General features: G+C 51.0%; 1 protein-coding gene across 7 annotated transcripts in view; it reads right to left on the bottom strand.

Annotated features, from left to right (window-relative positions):
* LOC131664760 (potassium channel subfamily T member 2) overlaps positions 1-15,226 on the bottom strand; it is a 94,506-nt gene that overhangs the window by 41,937 nt on the left and 37,343 nt on the right. Inside the window, exon 2 of one of the 7 annotated variants that reach the window (XM_058936100.1) lies at positions 12,263-12,511. The exons of 4 other annotated variants lie outside the window; for them this stretch is intronic. In XM_058936100.1, coding sequence (XP_058792083.1) covers positions 12,263-12,511 — 249 coding nt within the window. Of the gene's footprint in view, positions 1-2,521; positions 4,160-12,262; positions 12,512-15,226 lie in introns of those variants that run through there. 2 more of the 7 variants (XM_058936102.1, XM_058936104.1) reach the window with 2 other exon arrangements.

Here is a 15,226-nt window from a genome sequence, read left to right as displayed (position 1 = left end):
GGAACGCGTTCGATTTTGCGCAAGCTCAACTATCGCATCCGCCTGAAATGTCTATGCAGCCGTCGATCACTTTGTTTGCGCTAGCAACGTCTGCTTCTTTTTTCCCGTACTCTCCCTCGAGCCTTCCTCGCGGCTCATTATTTGCGAAAATCGTCCCCTGCCGTGGCGCCGTGGCGCCATGGTGTTTGTCGAAGGGCATTTCAAGGAAATAAGAAAATTCCGTGAAAATCTCGGTATTAAAGCAGTCGAATGCCGACCATTTCTGGAGGTGGAAAGGTATTTGCATCCTACTTCCGAAAGTTCACTCTGACGTAGAGCTTCTTTCGGGGAATCTCCGAGCAGAATTTCAACACGAGGCACGGAATATAGGCTATGCCGAGTTTGAAATGACAAAATCATACCTTCCTGCCTTCGTGCCCCGAGACGATCGAACCTCGTCATTCTTTCGCTCCACTCGGATAAGCTCCGAGCGCCTAACTTGTCCGCAATCGACCTTTTCGCGGTCTCTAAGAGCGCGCGCCTAACAGCACCGGTTATTCGTCGAATTGGCTCGATGACTTTGGCCTGCATTCGAGGCGGAAAGCCCCCTACGTGCCAATCTCTGCGATCGCGTCGTTGTCCTTCGCGAGTCGCGAAAGATACCCGAGCAATCGAGAAGAGCAGCCAGCAAGCCGCGCCTAATCAGCACAGAATTGACCGTTGATTCCCCCGATTCCCGGCTGCCTCGTTCCTCGTCGTCGCGTTTGTTAGCGTCCGATCGGCGAACCATTCAACTGGGTCCAACTGGATCGAGCTGGAATCCGACAGCGCTTGCTCGCGATCTTTCGTTTGCCGTGGAGCGGCCCTGCTCGCCGGATGGCTTGCGCCCTCTATCTCTTTCGATGCACCTCTTCCCGAAAGGAGTGCGATTACAGAGCTCGCATACGGAGAATAAGGATCGATCGAGCTGGCTGGTCCTCGGCCGCCGCGTCTAATTGGTGTCGTTGAGCCTCGAGGCGCGAGTCGGAGCTGCGGCTAGCCGCGGTAATGGAAGCACGCGAGTAACGAGCGACAATTGCAGTTGCTTCTTTCCAGCCGTGGCCACGCACTCGATTGCCGCATCATCGAGATTATTATTGTCGGAGGGCCGCACGCCGCGATAATTGTTTGCGGTGGATTCGGCTCACGCGCGGCCGCCAGTTCGCCAGTTCGCCAGTTCGCCGCCTGCTTCCTTTCTTCCCTCCTCGTGGGCTCGTGGGCTCGTGGGCTGGCGCCCTTCGCTCTTTCCGTTGCCTGCCGTAAACACAGATTAAGCGTCTCTCTCTCTCTCTCTCTCTCTCGTTCTGCTGATTGGAGCGCTTCCGGGTGATACGATCGCGCGCGCACCTAATAGCCTATTTGTCGCGTCCTAATTTAGACGGTAGCTCGGAGAGCGCGTAGCCTCGGTAAATAACTGCGATGAAAATGGATGACAAACATTGGCTGGCTTGGCCGCTGCTCGTCGCGGATCATTCAAGCATTATTTAGCGGACCTCGGACAAACGATCGATCATCTATCTCACCACAGCTACGCACGAGCCGTCCGTTTGACACGGCTTTCTACCAATCCGTCATACTCCACTGTAGCCGCAGCGAAAAACTATCGCGCGTTTCCAACCTGCAGCCTTCGCTCTCCGTTCGCCTCCTTCGTTACTTTCCAAAGCCACGCCGCTCTCTCCCCTTCGAAATCCCCGTTATTTTATTAGTCACCGAAGAGCTTGTCAGAGCTTTTCTATTGCTTCGTAGTGCCAAGTTCATTCGATAATAACTTTATTCCAGAGCAAATTAATCCAATAGGAATGCACGTCGAGTCAGAGTACTTTTTTCATTTATCGACAAATTAAATTGATCGAAAGCATATCATCCTAACAGAACCGGCCAAGTTCGAGCGTTATGACAATTGAGTTGACACTGAATTCTTATGGCTCGAGTAGCTCTTTTCCAAGCTCAAACCTTCATTGGAGTCCCTCAAACTTCAGATACATTGTGTAGTTGAACTTGTTTTTCGTAAACATCCTGCCTAACGGAACAATCAACTCGGCTGATTCTACATTCGCGTGACACAGTGAATATCTTGTTTCGAAAATAGAAAAGCTGGACGAGTTCTGAAACTTTAACAAGATTCAATGCAAAGTCACGCTGTATAGCCATGGCAAATATCTCAGTCAAGTGTGCCAAATAAACTGTGATATAAGTTGACTTAAATCGAACCAAAAGCTTAATCTTAAGTTAACTCTACGTAAAGTTTCGGAAAAAATTTACTATATCTTATTAGTACAATAATAATTTTAAAAGTAATTAACCGATCTAATGTATTCATTGGAACTTTAAACCTGAATATCTGAAAATCATGAGATAGACTTGAGCGGCTCTGCGGGAACGCCACTGATTTTAATGAATCCTCAGCATAAAATTAGTACGCAGCGTAAATATTAGCACTTATTTATTAATAAGTTATTAATATAAGTTATTAATATTAAGAAAGGAAGACGCAGAAAAGTACCTTGGAATGCGATCATAGCTGTCCCAGCTGGTAAGACAGTTGTAGCTGCTGTAACGACTCGAAGACGCCATATCTCATCAGCCAGGCTCCGCCGCCGCTTGTTCGCTGATCGGCATATCACTGACTACACTACTTTGACTACTTGTTCACCTGTCACTTGGCAGAGTTTTACATAAATATTCGTAAAAAATACACGCACGATAAATATATATGTATGTATGTTGTGTATGTATGTATGTTTGTATATACCAATCCATATGAATATAGAGATTTCGTGGGATTTGCTTCTTGTTGTATTTTTCCTTTATTTTCTTGAAAAGCTCCCACTGCCACTTCAATTGTCTTTTTGCTTAAGATTAGGTTCCGTGTATACTGGTACTTAAAAAGGATCTAAGACACTGTATGTTGGACCACAGGACACTTTGATCGGAGAACAGATTGTTCTTGGGTAAACAAAGGAAAAAATTGGACCACTTGATGAGAGTTGTTGAGAAAACGATTGGACCGCCGTATATTGTGAAGTGTGGTATACAGATATATTGATACTTAAAGTGTAGTTTGTCTATACAGGTAAATGGATTGTTGATCTCTGACTCGACAATCGATAGCCGGAGACAGTCGCTTAGAAATAGCCTACGTTTTTGGACCCGCCAACCAGCATATAGTTGCCTTATTAGCTTCTTCTTTTGCTCCCTCTCTGTCTTGTTTACCTTGTTGCTGTCTTGATGTTTCGAGCATTAAACCTATCTTTATATTAAAATAACACTTAGTCGATGTTGCTTCTGTTCTCGCGTAAAAAAGTGAGCACACAATCGTCGATCAGGGACCGGATGATCGCATGGACGACGGGAAGGCAGAAGGCAGACGAGCGTAGTCGGATGAAACTGGCACGCGATATCTTGGCCACTGTCGGTCGCTCGTCGGCGGCAAACGTCAGCGCCCAGAGCAGCGGCCGCCGGTGCGCAGCGTCCCTCGTACCCAGCTGCCTCGCTGTCCGTGCCGCGCCGTGCACGGCTGCGGCTCGTCTCGGCGAGTAGTCTCCGGCTGGCCCGGCATCGGCGGAGCCCGCGAACTCGCCCACCAGCAGGCTGCGAGCCGTCGCGCCGGCCAGCGGTGCAGCGCCGCGGCGAAACCGAAGCAGAGTGGACGGTCAGGGTGGCTCGGCGGAGGCCGAGCGCGGCCGCGCCAACGGCGACTGGTCGATCGTCGGCGAGGCGCCGGCGGAAATCACTGCGCGTCGCCGGGGTCGCTCGCCGCGGGAGAGCCGAGGGGGGACGAGTCGCCCGCGACCGACACGGGCACGCAACTAGCTAAGCTGCGCGGCGGCCTCCGCGGGCCGCTGGCATTGTCGGGGCTGCGCAGGCACCACGGCTGCCGCAGTCGTCGGCCGGCGCGCGCTTTTTCGAAACTGCCTCGCCCGCCGCGCCGCCGCCCGATTCTCATGTCCGTGGGCCGTCGGTGCCCGGGCGCCGAGGGGCGCCGAGTCCGCGCGCACGGCGCGCCGCGGGCGGCGGCGAGCGCGGCCGACTAGTCGCGCGCCTGCAGGCACCTGCACTTGCGCTTGAGGAAGGCCATAAGGCGGCCTCCGCGTCGCGCTTCGGATCCGACGGGGACTGGGGCGCGCGGCAGCACCAGCAGCAGCGCCAGCGACGCACGTGCACCTGAGCGCGCGAGCAGGCGCCGACTGGCGGTCGCATCGCCAAGCGCGCGGGCGCCCGCGGCCGCAGCAACGTGCGCCGCGCTGCGCGCGCAGACGCGCGCGGGGCTGCGCCGCCGCGGCCCGCGCCCCGCGGCCGAGCCGCGGACGTGTTGCGCGGCCGCGCGGCTCGCCTGCCCGACGGCTCGCAGTGCGCCGCGCGCGTGCCCGCGGCCGTCGCGGCCGCCGTTGGCCGATGCCGCCGAGCAGATCGATGGCGCGGACGCGGCTGACGTAGCGTTGAGGCGCACTACTGCGTGGAGAAGACGCTCGGTCGACTGTCCCGTGGGCAAGCCTTTCCGCGGCACGCAACAAAGGCATTATCTCGATGGCTGCGATCGACGCCGCGAACTCGCGGCCAGAGGCGATTGCAGGTGCAGTCCGGCGAGAGCACAAGTTTTGCAGGCACTCGATTCGACGCACGCTGCTGCCTTCTCGCTCGCTGCCCGCTCCGGCGCTTGAATTGTTCTCGGCTTGCCCGGCCTGTGTGCGCTGCACTTGTGGCGTGTCGACTGGTTGTTCAACACGAGTTGGTGCCAGTGCGTTGGACATCCACGAACAATTTAACGTTTGTAGCATTTCCTCGGATATCCACTGGCTAAAGTAATGCTAACTTGCAGGCGGCCATTAATTAATGAGCGCGTTGAATAACGCGATCTGAATAGAGAGCTGACGTAACGACAGATTAATCTGTCGTAGAATATTCAGAAGCGGAATAGTGGCTTGCGCGCATATTTTGCAGCGATAATCAGGTCATAACAGTTAGAAGCTCGGCTTAAAGAAGATTAATTTGGCGCCGCGCGGCGTCATCGGGAAGAAAGGCTGGGAAGATGGGCCGAGCGCGCGCACAGGGCGTTTCAGCCTTATCGCCCGAACGAAGTAATTAGCGTGGTGGCCGACAAGAAAATACGGCGAGCGAGCTCGACGATTATCCGCTGGCGACTGCGAGGGCCCTGCCAGCTCGGGTCGAACCGGTTGCTGCTCCGCTTCGTACGCGTGCGAGCGTGCGTCCGCGGCTGCTCGTCCGCTGCTAAATGTCGTTCCGGCGAAGGCTGATGCTAATCGCTAATTTTCATTCCTAGGAGTATCATCGATTTATCGATCGACTGGGCCGCGCGAGTGCTGCTTGCGATTCTTCGCCAGCTCTTCGCGACCTCGTCGATCTGTGTAGACGTTGAGCATTGCGCCGGGATGGGACCTTGACGAAAAATAATCAATTGCGCGGCATCTCGTGCTCTCGTTGGCCCGCGCTGTGCCAGCCAACGCGAGCTCCCACGGGCGTCAGATATAAGTTGCCTCGTACGCGTCCCAGATGAATAAGGACCACTAGTATTCGCACCGGCTATGTACCGAGGAGCAACAAACGTCGCAGATCGCGCGACGCACAAACGGTGGCCCTTGTGCGTGCTCAAGAGCAACGAACGTCGACGGAAAACCGGAAAACCGGAAGAGCGCAGGCCAGATATTGCGAGGTATTGCCCGACGGACGAGGCTGCAAGGATGAGGTTCAGCATAAACTCTACAACGCACGACGTAACGTCCGTCGGGGAGTAGAGTCGGGAGAAGCATCGCTGCGCGACTCGTATGTTCCGATTGTTGCTTTGCGAGAGAGAGGGTCGCTGCGCGAAATCGATGCTCGATCGGTCCAAGTCCAAAGCAGTTTCTTGCATTCGTAAATTATTCTTCGCTTGGAGAACATATATCGGAGCACGAGCGCGCAATCGTAAGATTGATAAGACTGCCGCAGGGATCCGTGTAATCTTCAAACAATCGACGCAACTTGGAGTAACAAGCGCAAGTCCCCTTGAGGAGCGCCAAACTCAAGCCCTCGTTATACTTGGCTTTTTCGCTCCAGCGAATATCTGACCTCTCGTTTATTCTTGGCCCGACTGCGCTTTCTTCTTGTCGGCTGCTTCTCCGACTGCGAGCGCGGCACCTCCTTCCTCCTCCGTACGCGCAGCCTTTTCCAGATTAGTCGTCGCGAAACACGAAAAATCTTGAAAAATATCAATATTTGCTCGCTTGATCCCTTTGCGGCTGCTGTCTGCTCGTTTTTCGCCGCCTCGACTCCTCTTTGCTCGCTCGAACTGCGCTTCGACTGCCCTCCCGCTTGTCCTGATTAAAGGAATGCCGGCGCCTTGTTAATGTATTGTAAACAGCGTCTAGTTGCGATGACGGGCTCGCACGAGCACCAAACAGTAATATTCCGCCAAAAGATCAGCAGACGAAAACAGAGGCTGGCAGTGCGAATAATGCTAGGCTCATTCGAGTCGAGCTGCAGGCAAAGCTGCGCTCGACAATTTCAGGTCCACTTTGTCGCCGCTGACTGACTTTCCCTACTTTTCGGCTGTATTATGCACGTTCAGTAAACTCGTCCCGCGGGCATCGATTTTCAATTACCAAGACCGACGTCCGGCCTGTAAGTGTCTCTGCCGTTCCAGCTTTTCACTCTTGCACGTCCAACTTGCATGACTGCCTCGAAATACCCAGCGATATTTTCACTTGCTGTATTTCTCGATTCGCAAACCGGCCTCGAGTGCAACTCTTCATTTCTTCGGCCTTTTCCCGACTTATTCATTAGCTTGTTTGCAGCGTCGATACCCTGTTGAGCAGCGATTGTTACTAGGAATCTCTACACAGATATGAAACTAACAACCGAGAAAAGGTCGTCGAGGGATGCGAAAGTGCGTGCGCAACTTGACAAGGAGAAGCTATGGATATCGATGTCGCAGATTAGTGATTACTCGAGCGGCGTTTCGTCAATTCGGAATTGGAATTGGCACGCGATCGACGATGGGCGACCGACACCCGACCTCGGCTACAGAGCTCCAACTAAAATCGATTTGGTAAAGTTGATTCGACAGAGTCGTCGTGGTCTATCGCCAAGACGCCAGCTGATCCGTTGAGGATGAGGCGCGCAGAGCTAGAAAATGTTGACGACCCCGCGAGCAGGCGAGGGCCGAAAAATGAAAAATCAGCCGGCACATGCCAGCGAGAGCAAGGCAATTATCGAAAAAATAGCAGGGACGAGAGGGAGAGGGAGCAGATGAGGGGGAGAGAGCTTTCACGAGAAACTTCAATAATTGCATTTGCCGGCTCAAAGGCCGCCTATCCGCGTGCACTCAGCGGCCGCTGGCTCCCTCTCCGCGCTATTTCCATAGAGCAACGAACAAATACCCGCGTCGCGGCACAATACGTCAGCGTCTTCGTGCAGAGACAATGAGGCTCTCCCGGCATTGTTGCAGTCCGCTCTCGACGGCGCCGCCGCTCGCGCTCGTGTTTATCAGCCAGCAGCCAGCGAAATTTGTCAAAGCTCCCCGCGCGGAATGCCGTGGATTTAGCCGCGGCGGGTTTGCGTCTGCGACGACGCCCATGAAAACTGCACTTGCCTTGTCGATTGATCGACCAGCCGAACCACCGCGCTCACTGGGATCTCGTCCTCTCTCCGAAAGGATGTTCAGCCGCGGTGAGCATTGCAGTGGGCGAAAAGAGTGGGGCGAGGCGCGAGCAGAGAGCGACGATCCGTCGGTAGATCCGCCTACTCTCATCACTTCAGTCGGTAGCCTCGGAGAGTCGCTGGCTTTTGCAGGCGCAACTTTTCCGTGATTTCGGTGCTAATTGACGCCTCGAGCTTTGTTTCTTCTGGTGCCGCTTCAACAAACAGCTCCTCATTCGTTTGTGGCTCCTTGTTTCTTTGCGGATCATTGCGGGAGTAGCGACGACGAATACATGTCTACCTAGCACTTTGGTCAGGTGCATTCGTTAACTGACCTGACGTCACGAATGCCAATAATCACGTCTCGGTTATAGTCAGCCAAGCGTTCGACGCAAATGTCGGCGCTACAGCCCTTCCGTTTGCTGGCTTCCTTCCATTCAACCTAGCAAATCGTTCCCTCGGGTACAACAACCGATACAGCTCTGCACTCCGTCATTCATTAGAAGCATCCGAGCATGTAACAGAGACGCCCACCGCCGCCCGCAGCCGCCCGCAGCCGCTCACTTGCTGGTCGGCCGTTAGCAGCCTAGCCAGAGCAGCGACAATGACAGCAATAATTCAACTGCAACTGCAAACACAAGCCGTATAAAAAAAATGGACGCGCGGATACAGCGTCCAATCGAGGAGGCGATTTGTGCATAACGCAAGGTCAATACCAATGCTATTGTCGGAAGACTTTCGGAAAAAGCTAAGCAAGTTTTGCTATAGTTATTACGCTTCCACTTCTCTCATAGCCGACTCTAGAAAGAGATAGGCAAGAAGCTTCGAAGGCTCGATGCGATTAAAGGTAATATCGTTGAAAGTCCACTTCCGCCGCATTAGCCCCAGAGAGTAGAGAGCGCAGAGAAGCTCATCGCCTCTCTCTCAGCTCCAGCCGGTGTACCTTGGCCTGCAGCTTTATATTTCCCTTTTTTGTTTATTTTATCTTTATTTTCTCGTTTTACTTTTTTCCTCCGGGAGGCGACAGCGTTTTAACTGGATAAATGCGCCGCTGCGCCGCTGCCCCGCTGCCTGGATTTAACGACGCCAGTTATTCATCCCGAAACTGCAAAATGACTATGTAATGAAGTTTAAGCGGAATCAAACTGGTCGTCTAAATTGAAAAAAACGCAGCTCTGTTCAAGTTAGTTTGAATAGAGCTGCGATGGTGCGAGTCATCGACTAACTAAAAATGAGGGTGGACGAGCGTTTGCCGCGCGATGCGTAGTTCGGTGCTTGGCCACGCCACGTACTGGTAGCGCGCGTGCCGAGAAACGAGCTTTTATCCACGTCTCCGCGACGACAGGCGCCCCCTGCATCGGCTTCTCTATCGTATCGCGGCAGAAGCTCGGAAAGCGAGCGAGCACGGAAATCCTGCTTACCTACTGCGCTACTGTTCTCGAGCTTTCCTTTCTACTCGCTCGCTCGCTTCCTATATACGTCAATTGCCAGCCGCCCCACCATCCCTCTCTCGCACCTTTTCTGCGGTTTTCCGCGTAAACTACTCAATTGTTTCTTGCCAGCGCGATCAATTTGCCCGCAGTAATTGATCCGCTACGATTGTTGTATACCACTCCCGTTCCCCCTTTCCCCCATTCCCAGTGGTCTATTGATGAATAAAGTTTTTCAAAAAGACCAATGCAGTTACAGCTTACGGTTGCAAACATTTTTCAAGGCTTCGATAAAAGCGTTCGGTTCGCGTTGCACGCGATTGCAAGCTAATTTACGATACTCCAACCTAGAAACGCGTCGGACTGTGAAAGATAAACGAGGAAATCGTTGAGCTGCTATTTTCAACTAATATGAAAACGCTTTTCACTGTTACACTTACACTGGAAATTGACAAGTTGGCGGTAGTCAAAGCGAGCAGTCTTTGAAAACGGAAAATACTACGCTAGTGGCTTCCGTCTAATTAACCCATTAACTTGTTGTTTTTATATTTTTTTTACTCGCTAATCTTTGCTCTTGAAAAATCTTAGAAACCCATATTTTTCCTTTTTTCAAAATCATTCAAAATTATCCCAATTCAAGATTTCACTCTCAAAGAAAACGACAAATGATATTCACGAGATTTTGGAAAAATCTTAGTTTTACAGTGAAAAGCCATATTTTTTCGGATAACGTGCTTTTCAGATATACGTGCTTAGACCAAATATATCAAATGGTTATAGCGTTATTTCATTTGATTGGGAACAATCAACCATTCTCATTATCCCTTAAGAAATATTCAAGAATTTTTTTAATGCGCCATCTTCATTAACTTTTATAACTTTCTTGTCATAAAATAAAATGTATTTTAAAGACAAGAGCTTTACAAAATAATTTAGTCGAGCTATTTTTGTAACAATTCACCAAACGAGGGCTTCATGTCCTTCTGGAAGCTTTGCCAATTACTTTAGTTATCGGTTATGTGAGCATCGTATCTATTCCTAAAAAATATTCTACTATATTTTACTAGTATATTATACTAGCTATTGCGATTCAAATAATTATAAAATGTTAAACACGTAACCGCGCCCTGCAATTCCGTTTAAGAAAAATTCTACAACTAAAATAATAAGCTGTTTATTTTTGAGCATGCCTCAGTTCGAAAATCGAAATGACAAGACTTGTGGGAAACATAAGACTGAGATTGTGGTACAGTAGGCCAAATATCAGTACCCTCTTACAAGTATATTGGAATTTCTTGAATTTCGTTCATTAAAAAAAGTTGATTCCTATATGTTTGTGTGTGGGAAAAGACAGCTGTGACCAATATAAACGAAAACGAATGACTTTTTCATCTGTCTTATCAGAGCACCGATAACTCGGAAGGGAGAGTAAGCGACCGAGCGAAAATGTTTCGGCTATTATTTTCGATTAAGACTAAATGCCAGAGAAGTGTCTGCCGAAATCCATCCCAATCTAACATGAGTCTGTATTTTTCCATACCTTGACTTTCTCACTATCTCATCCCCCTTCCATTCTGTTTCGTTCACGAGCAAATGAACGGAGTTTCGTTTGATCAACTATCAAACTGTCAACTGTAAACGCAAGGGACGGCTAATAAAATTATATGATTTTATCGAATGTAATAATGCGCTTCGGATATTTTTGAAGGTCCAGAGCTATATGAGTAGAATATGAACTATATTACCATGGCTTGTAAGTAAATAAATAATCTTTCGAATGCGTTGAGAGGTGATGTTCGGCTCTGCTTGCCGAGCGCGTTAGAATGTAAGCCCACAGGCAACGCAAGCCCACGACAGCGTACCTCTCGTGGACCGATTCACGCGTAACGTTTGCCGGTCTGGGAGCCCAACCGCGATCTGTCTTTTATTATTTTTACCGCGCGATCCTTCCTTTCTTTCTCTAGGAATTAAGATTACGGGCTGTAAAGCCGAGCGATACAGGGATAAATATTTAGTTAACGTTGTTGCATAAAAATTACAACGTTCTCGAGCATTGATTAGCTAATATGCAACAAGAACGTTAAGATGTATAGGTCGCTAAAGTAAATAGGTAGTGATCCGCTGGAGAGTGCTGTTAAGTGAGTAGCATATAAATCTACATATGTTGAACGCTGTGTAGTCGTGAGCCGGTTTATGTGTAGATTATACAAGGTAGCGCGTGTTGAAGGAAAGAGTATCTTCATTACTGAACGCATCAAATTAATTGCCTATTCAACGTCACGTAGCGGAGCTCCAGCGCTATGAACTATTGTTAGACTCGCTTGCAATCAACCACACGCGCAATAGCCGTTTACATTGTCTCACTAGTTGCTCGCTTTTCCTCCCTTCCTGCCTTCTTGCTCATTAAACATACGTCACTCAATGTGCTCTCATTATTACTTAAGGAAAATACCGTCCTATCTGCTTTATATATAATATAACTCAGCCTCACGTCTGCCATTAAACTTTATAGGATTTTCCTTGAACGTCTATAAAAGTCGTGGGTGCCGCGCATATGTACGTGCATGGTCGCAGGTCACCAGGCACGTGTATACACTGCACATCTTAGCGCGAACAAGGATATTCCTATTGTTCTATGAAACTGATAAAAAACAAGGCAAACAATACAAACCCTAGATTTTGACGAATTAAGATTGCATTTCAATTGCGGTTGTAGATGTTTCAATATCGCCAAATGATTTTCGTTCTGTAAGTTATGCCAACTTGTTCTCTTGCAGCGAGGCTCGCCAACAATACACAATACGTTGGAACTGTGGCTAATTGGCCCGAGAAAAGTTAACGCGCTTGTTGCACGCAGTTTTCATAATTTTACGCGAGATGTCAAGTGCTCCGGCTCGCTAACTACGTTATAGCAGTTTCCTCTGCTCGCTGAATAGCGCAGAGACGAGCGCAAGCAATGGCTGCGCTTATTTAAGGCAAACGTTTTGAAAGCAAGGTTGGAGATTGAAAAGCCGAACGCAGGATTGCCAGGGATGGCAGTCGTTTGCGGGTAATCTTTAGGAAAGGGGAAACGGTGCTCGGACGGGTGGACAGGTCGAGGACGCGGGAGCGCGGATGGGGCGTCCAGTCGTAACGCCGAGATAGCGGACACTGGAATCGAATGGGAATGGCGAGATTACCTCGGTATCTGGAAGGCGATCTCGTCGAGCGAGTCGCTGGGCTGCAGGGGAGCGCGCTCGAAGAGCTTGCTGGGTCCCCGGTGCACGCGGTTCACGCCGGCCATGGACCCGGCCGTGGGTTGCGGCTGGTCTCTGCAGTCTTGGCTGCGCTGGCCGCCTTGCCCGGCCCGGCGCTGGCGCTTCTTGCGCGCCTCCTCCGCCTGGCGCCGCAGGTTGTGCAGCCGGAAGAAGAACACCGACATGTTGCAGCTGTTGCAGGCCCGCCGCCAAAATCAGAACGACATCTTGACTGGTCTAACGGTCGAGTCTGGTCGAGACGGGCTGCGCCGCAAAGGACATGCCGGCATGCGACGTCCATCCCCGAGCGGCTCTCGGGCTTTGCGAGCCCAATTGGCCGTTGCCTCGAAACGAACGACGAAACGTCGACGCGCGAGCTGCCCGTTGCTTCGCGAAACGTCTTCCGCCGACCCACTTTCGACTCGCTACGGGCACTTGGATGCTGTTTGCGTTTGACATTTAATAATTACCAGTCGGAAGTTGCGTGCGAGACGGAGTTGGCACTCGCGTCGGGATTGTTGCGGCGGCGGCGGCGGCGCGCGCGCGCGCGAGCCGAACGCACCAGCGTTCGACGTACAGGTGCCGTTGCGACTTGCTGTTTGGAGTTGCCCGTGAACACCAACGGAATGTCATTTACATGCGGCACATCTAGTGTTAATACATGCATTAGTTTGCGCGCGTGGGCAACTAACAGCCTATTCGGAGCTTAATGCTGGATAAACGAACAGTCACAAGCGTAAAGCAGCACGTGGTTAGGTTCGGTCGGCGAAAACGGGCCAGCAGCGAATTTCAATCGAGCGTGCGGCTGGCTAGTGATAACGTCCACTCCGGGACGAGCAATGAAAGCAATAGAAGTAGCAAACGATCGGCCAACGCAGTGCGCGCGCCAATCTTGTCCAGCGTGACATTGCGCTCGGACCGAGCGCCGCCTCGCGACTTGCAACCCAAGGAGCCCACGGCGCTTCTACCGGGCTCTGAATCTCGCGACAGCGCGCAACCGGAGCAACCGGAGGACGAATCGGAAAGAATTCATCGGGCAATATATATAAAAATGAGATTGAGCGCTTGGACCGGCTCGTGCTCGAACGCGTCGAATATTAATGATAATATAAATAAAGAAGAGAAGCGCGTCCCTATGAGCGGCATAGCTTAATGCTTTGCGCTGGCAACGTTCGAATGAATAGTTTCAAATTGCCGCCCAGCACTTGCAACTCGAGTGGATCTGTACGTGCGTGGAAGATTAATAACGAGTAGCCGAGACATTTGACGCAAGAGCAATCCGATATCTGCTGCTGCTGCTGCTGCTGCTGACCGATAATAAAAGACGCCTTTGCGCACATCACCGATGCGGCTACCGTTCGCGGAATTGCAATTAATCGCCAAAACTTCACTGATAACTGTCGCGCATAAGTATATCCCCTTATGACTGCACAGGCGTCACGAGAAATTGCTTGCTGCTATTATCCGTCGGTCGAAATGGGAGGACAATCGATTTTGCAAGGAAGCGCCAATCTCTTGCCAAGCTCTTGCCGGCCGAGTTACGGTACGTCTATTTGCTTTGAAGCAGCCAATGGCAGGCTGAACGAGCGCGATCGTCGTTGCGCCTCCTCTCCTGGAATCTCCTCGAAGACGGACAGCCCGGGGATTTTGATGCACAAACCGCGGGCAGGCGTGAAAGCTAGTACAGTGGCACGACCGTGATCGGAGAGAAACAAGAGAAAGAACAAGTGGCTAATAATCGAAAGAGCTCCGTGTTGGCGCCCTCTACTGGCCTGCATCCATCCCGAGTGCTCGTCGTCGCGGATGCCTTGGTGCTCGTGCGGCTCGAGTGCGCGGCTCGAGTCTGCAGCCAGTCATCCGGCACGGCCGCCGCCACGGAATTCCGCCGGCTGCTGATCCGTCCGATTGCCAGGTGGAGTGCCGGCGCCAGCTCGGCTATCGAGTGCTCGGATCAAAGCAGTTTGCGCTGCAGAGCCAGTCGTCCATCGACTCTAATGCCGTGATAGGCTCGGCTCGTTTCCGTCAAGTTACGCTTCTTTCCGCTACTGCCGCAAGCAACGCCAACCATCTCTCGCGAACAGTGTCGGTCGAAGGACTTTCGTCGGCTAGCTGCACCGCTCGAAGCTTCCGAGAGACGAGTGCGCCACTGCCATTGCTCCTCCGTTGGCCATCTTCTTTCTTCGCTTCGATTTGCTGATTCGTTTATTCGAATGAGGCTAGTGAGCTTGACGCTCTCCCAACTCTATGAAAGTTTGACTCTGTGTAACTCTGCGCAAAGCACCAACTGGTTTTTCAATGAGTTTCCAACCGAGGGTAAGCTAACAGCCTCCGTCGAGTCATTTATCATTTACAAAATATAGCAAAGTCGTTTGGCATTTTGTTAAAGTTGCCCGTGGCACCTGTTTAGAAGCAAGTCACGTATTCGAAAAAGCACCTCTTCAAAGGATCAAATGATCCCAAGAGCATTTTGAAAATGGCCTTACTGTGTCTGCAAGAGTTAGGTGCTCGGCAATGAAGCCGCGTCTGCGTCATTATGCAGACGTGCGCCCATGCAACGCCGGCCGTGGGTGATTAAATTGCCAGAGTACAGCTCCAAACTGAAGATGCTGACCTCGTTACAAGCTTCTGCATACATATCACGGCTCCGCTTTCTTCCTCGCTTTTTTTATCTTTTCACCCTTCGACCTTCTCTTTATCTGTGGTAGCTTCTCTTTTAACATCGATCTACCACTCGTAACACCTGTCATTTTTAATATCCGGATAATCATAATCTACGTATATATAAGAGTTATCTAAAGGAGGGAAGCCGTTACTAATCACTGATATTTCAATCCTCCCCCTCCATTGAAAAATCGTTAAGGGCTGATTTTTGTCAAAAAAAAGGATTTCTTATCTCAAAAATTACCG

The sequence above is a fragment of the Phymastichus coffea genome, unplaced genomic scaffold, assembly GCF_024137745.1.
Source record: "Phymastichus coffea isolate CEN01 unplaced genomic scaffold, Cenicafe_Pcof_1.1 PCOF00045, whole genome shotgun sequence".
Classification (NCBI taxonomy): domain Eukaryota; kingdom Metazoa; phylum Arthropoda; class Insecta; order Hymenoptera; family Eulophidae; genus Phymastichus; species Phymastichus coffea.
Note: the sequence above shows the minus strand (reverse complement) of the source record. Positions and strands in the feature narration are given on the sequence as shown.